This window comes from Hordeum vulgare, chromosome 2H (assembly GCF_904849725.1).
Source record: "Hordeum vulgare subsp. vulgare chromosome 2H, MorexV3_pseudomolecules_assembly, whole genome shotgun sequence".
NCBI classification, from domain to species: Eukaryota; Viridiplantae; Streptophyta; class Magnoliopsida; order Poales; family Poaceae; genus Hordeum; species Hordeum vulgare.
In genome coordinates this window covers 114,047,974-114,052,727 of record NC_058519.1, presented here as the reverse complement: position 1 = coordinate 114,052,727, position 4,754 = coordinate 114,047,974, and the positions used below count along the sequence as shown (strand labels likewise).

At 39.9% G+C, this 4,754-nt stretch overlaps 1 protein-coding gene across 1 annotated transcript; it reads right to left on the bottom strand.

The window, feature by feature from the left end:
- Positions 1 to 1,433: 1,433 nt before the first annotated feature.
- Positions 1,434 to 4,068, bottom strand: LOC123425428 (MKI67 FHA domain-interacting nucleolar phosphoprotein-like). The gene is made up of 8 exons (XM_045109130.1): positions 3,787 to 4,068; positions 3,589 to 3,706; positions 3,441 to 3,496; positions 3,307 to 3,354; positions 3,117 to 3,214; positions 2,298 to 2,367; positions 2,114 to 2,224; positions 1,434 to 1,689 (listed from the first exon to the last, which is right to left on the bottom strand). Exons 1-8 carry the CDS (start codon positions 3,874 to 3,876, stop codon positions 1,639 to 1,641), a joined length of 642 nt encoding a protein of 213 aa, XP_044965065.1. The 5' UTR covers positions 3,877 to 4,068; the 3' UTR covers positions 1,434 to 1,638.
- Positions 4,069 to 4,754: the final 686 nt, after the last annotated feature.

Here is a 4,754-nt window from a genome sequence, read left to right as displayed (position 1 = left end):
TTTTTTAAAAACTGAAAAAGGCGGTCCACGGGAGGGGAGGTGCATTTGGTGATGGCGCACCTTCACAAAGTGCGCCATTACTATGTGTATGACTTGGTGAAACCTTGGTCAAAGTTAGTAATGGCACACCTATGCAAAATGCGCCATTACTAAGTTTGACATAGTAATGGCGCACATATGCAAAGTGCGCCATTACTAAGTTTGACCAAGGTTTGACCAAGCCATACACATAGTAATGGCGCACTTTGTAAAGGTGTGTCATTACTATGTCAACTTAGTAATGGCGCACCTATACAAAGTGCATCATTACTATGTGTATGACTGGGTCAAACCTTGATCAAACTTAGTAATGACGCACTTTTTACCTGGTGCGTCATTACTGTTTTGGTTACTAATGACGCATCACATGTATAGTGCGCCATTAGTGTCCATATTGTCTATAGTTGTTTTTCTAGTAGTGTCCGCCGACGAGGCCACGCAAAAGCGCACGCATGACATAGGCTTCGGGCTCCGACAAGGGGATGAAGCCCATTGTCATCTCCCCCTTCGAAGAGTAGCTTACATTAGGTTAACTAAGATGTTGCTTAAGTTAATCAAGTTGTAGTTTATCTTAGTTCCACCAACATATTTAGTTCAATTATGTGTTGTTTAATTGTGCGATGTTGTGATATTTAACCATTGTGTTAAGTTCATATTACGTTAGAATTTGTGTTTGAATGCCAAAAGTTTGGCAATAATTAAGTTTTGGGGACTAATACTTAGGGGAACGGTAAGATTTAGGGACTTAAGTTTCAGGAGATGGTTTTGGGAATTAAAAGTTGGGGAAAAGATAGAAACGTAGACGCAACATGTTCACCTTAGACAAAGAGGCAATATTTTTTTTATTTTTGATATAATTATTCTTACGCAGACAATAACCCTTTTTTTTGTTCTAATTTGTATGCTCTTTGAATATGTGATTTACTTTCCTCTAAACATTGCTAAGGAGCGCGTTGACTGTCTAGGGAAATTTTTGGCGTTTATTATTTGCAATGGTTAGGTAAAGACATGTGGCAAATATTGTATCAATAATACTAGACGTACCGATCTTTACAGCAATGGTGGGCCACATCCTCTCCCAATGTTCAATCTTATTGGTTCATGATCAGTTGGCCCGTTAAACCCGTAAAGTAATATCTATAGCTCTAGCATTACTCACATTATATAGATGTCAATGTTCTAATAAAACGTTCGTTTTTAGTTCTAGATACGTTCGTTTTTATCCAAATTACTTGTTTTTTAGTTCTAGATACGTTCGTTTTTATCCATTTACTTATCGTGAAAATGGATGTATCTAGACGTATTTTCAATTCTAGATACATCTATTTCTGGACAAGTAATTCAAGAGGATGTATAGTAGAGATGGCATGAATCACGATTAATCGTGAGGCTGGTAAGAAAGAAAGTCGTTCATTTTCCACCACAACTTCATGCTCCTTCACCAACATGCATCAGTCATTTTTTAAACTAATACATAAGACACGATGAGAAAAAGAAGTACCAAATCACAATCTCATCCTCAATAAAATAGACCGGCCATGATAACTCAGCAGTTCCATCACTCCCACTGGATAAAAGATCCATCTGCTTTCTCTATAGCTAATTCTCATCAAACTTTATCTTCTTAGCGGAAGGCTGAACGCTCCCGATCTGCGTAACCAAGAAAGCATTAGCAACCAGGCAAACATATTGCCATTAGCTCGCACAGAAAAGGATCAAAAGTGATGGAAAGAAAAGGCCAATGCAGTGATCAATATGAACTGTTTATCCGTTATAAACAATTGAAGCACAGCTCAAAATATGATCAAGCAAAGCCTGGGACGAACAATAGTGCTAATACATAAATTATTTCAGTAAGCAAATGTAGATAAGAACAAACAACAAGTAGTATAATTCTAGAATTATCAAGGAACTACACAGTAACACATGACAAAATTGGCTCTAGAAGACTACAATTGCAAGCCTTTTGATCCAGGTAAATAAAAAAGTTGAAATTTACCAAATACCATTATTCAGATCAGATTAATTAAAATAAACTTATTAAAACAATGAACCGCACCAAAGTGTTACTTACAAGGGCTGGACACTCGTAATCGATACCAGCAGCCTTGATTCTTTTCCGACACTTCTCATCCCGCTTTACAATTCCTTCAAGCATCCTTTTGTGCTCTTCTACTGTTTTATCCTGGTAACACAACAGCCTATGTTAATCTACCGCATAAAATTTTGCATTCCTGTTGTAATTAGCAACAGATTACCTTGCTAAGCCTCTTCCGTTCAATTGCTACCCGGTCAACTGGTACAAATCCCTTCCTCACACCTTTCCATCTAGAAGCGATACAAGATATGTATTAGGGAAGCGATAAAAGATATGGACAATGTAGATCATAAGAATTATGTTCTAATTTTAATCAAAACACAAGAAACAGCAACAATGTACAGCTATGTGTTACAAAGTACAGGGAAACAAAGCTGTAGTGCAGTAAGAGTTACTGCAACTCTGTACTGGGTACACAAAAAGAACCAAGGATTTAAGAATAAATACAAGCACACAAATGAAATCTAACATAAGAAGCTTGCAAGAGATTACCACCAATGCTTCAAAGCTGCACTTATCAATGAAGTGGTATCCATACCAATTCATATTACTGTCAGAGTCCTTGACTATATAATTTAGTTTTAACATTCACATATCACTCATTATGACTATTCGTATATTTTTCTAACATGACTTAAAGTTTGTATAAAGCAATCAGCTAGTATCAACACCAATCTGCACTACCCGAATAAGCTCGCATCATTACTCTCTCTCTATTTGCAAAAATGAACAGACATAAAACGAGCTGTGCAATGCAGTGGAAACAAACAGCCTTGTAATAATACGCGAGTGTCTGTAGCCTGTAGGGAAAGTATATCACTGTAAAGAGTATGTAGTAGACAAGATTTGCCCAAAAATATACAATATTGACCTCATTTAGTGGTAATAAACGTTAGTCCTAAGCAGGAGATGAAGTCTATGTTTCTGTTATCAAAAGGCGAAAATAAACAGAATTAAGCAGCACAGTTGCAGTGATTACAGTTTGGCATGAACTTTCTCCAGTGGGACAGGCGCAATTTGCAGAGTGTGCTCAAACAGGAGGTAGTTATTCATCTCATCAGCTACAATCTTGGCCACCTGATACACCAAGAACACGGCAGGAATTTGTAAGCAGACAACAAACATACAGTGTGCCCTGATAATCTGACATATCCCAACACTGTGCTTACCTCGGGGTTCTCAAACTCAATGAATCCATAATGCTTGGACTTTCCTGTCTACATATACCACCAAACAGCAAGTTAGATGCTCGCAGAAAACAGCACACAAATCACCAGGTACAGCGTAACCCAGCATAGGATACCTTGCGGTTCCGGGCAATCCTGACCCTCTTAACAGCCCCGAACTGCTGGAAGAAACCTGCGAAAATCAACCAAAACAACAAAGACAACATCAGAACATGACCCCTCGCACCCCCTGCGCTTCTCTAAGCTCTGACGACGGACACAGACCTTGCATCTGGTCCTCGTAGAAGCCGTGGGGGATGTGGCCGATGTACAGGACAGTGGCCGTGTTCTCCGGCTCCTCGAGCTGCTTCTCCCGGATCCTCTGCTCCTTCCCCTCCAGCGGCTGCGGCAATCACAACACAGCATCAGGGACAAGAACCAAAAAGGATGTGCGTTGGATTCAAAGGCAAGCAAAGCACGCACCAGGAAATCCTTGCCCTCGCCGGTGCGGGGACCGGCGGAGCGCCGGGAGAGCACGCGCCTCTGGTTCCTCTTCTTGTCCCTCAACCCCATCTCGCTCAAGCCTCTACGTAGCTCTCCTAGAAGAAACCTGGCTGTGGCGTGGAAGGGTGGAGGTGGGAGACGGAATCAAGGCCGCTTGCTCTTGCCGTGGACGACGGACAGCGACGCCTGGAGCGGGGGACGGGGAGCGGGGAGCGCCGGCAACTTGCGACTGCTGGCGGCTAGGGTACGTTGAGGATGCGAAACAGAGGAAGGGAGGCAGTGTTTTAACTCTGGTGGGCTGGGCTAAAACCAAAGAGAATAGCAGCTCAGCAGAGCTGATTTTTTTTATATTTATTTAAAAAAGGTGTTGTTTTTTTCTTAAAAAACAAAGGTGGTGTCTTTCGGGATGGCGGGACGCATACACACTCTCGTGAACAGTAAATTCAAAATAATCCCTCAAAAGAAAGTAAATTCAAAATAAATTTTAAAATTCTGTTTTCCTTATAGATGGTCATGTTTGTATAATAAGCGTGTTGATAACGTTCATGCAAAACGAAATAGCAGTGCTTCGTCAATGAAAAAACCAAAATTAAGTGTAATATTTGAAATTAACAGTTGGTGTTTGGTTTTTTGTACAGTCCAAAATGCTTAAGGTCCTGTTTGGAACCATAATAGATTATGATAATCTGGATTATGAAGATAGATTATATAATCTGGTTTATAAAAATAATCTAGGTGGCCATGTTTGGAGGCCAGATTATATAAACTATAATTCATGTTTTACATTGCATAATGACCTGTCTGTCCTATGTTTTTTTTTAAAAGAGGAGGGTGCGGTGGTAGGAATGTAATTATCTCTAATTTTACAAGGGTAAAGGGTCATTACCAATCCATATTCTGATTTTAGCTGGTATAGAGTAGATTATGAGTTTTTAATAATCTATCAA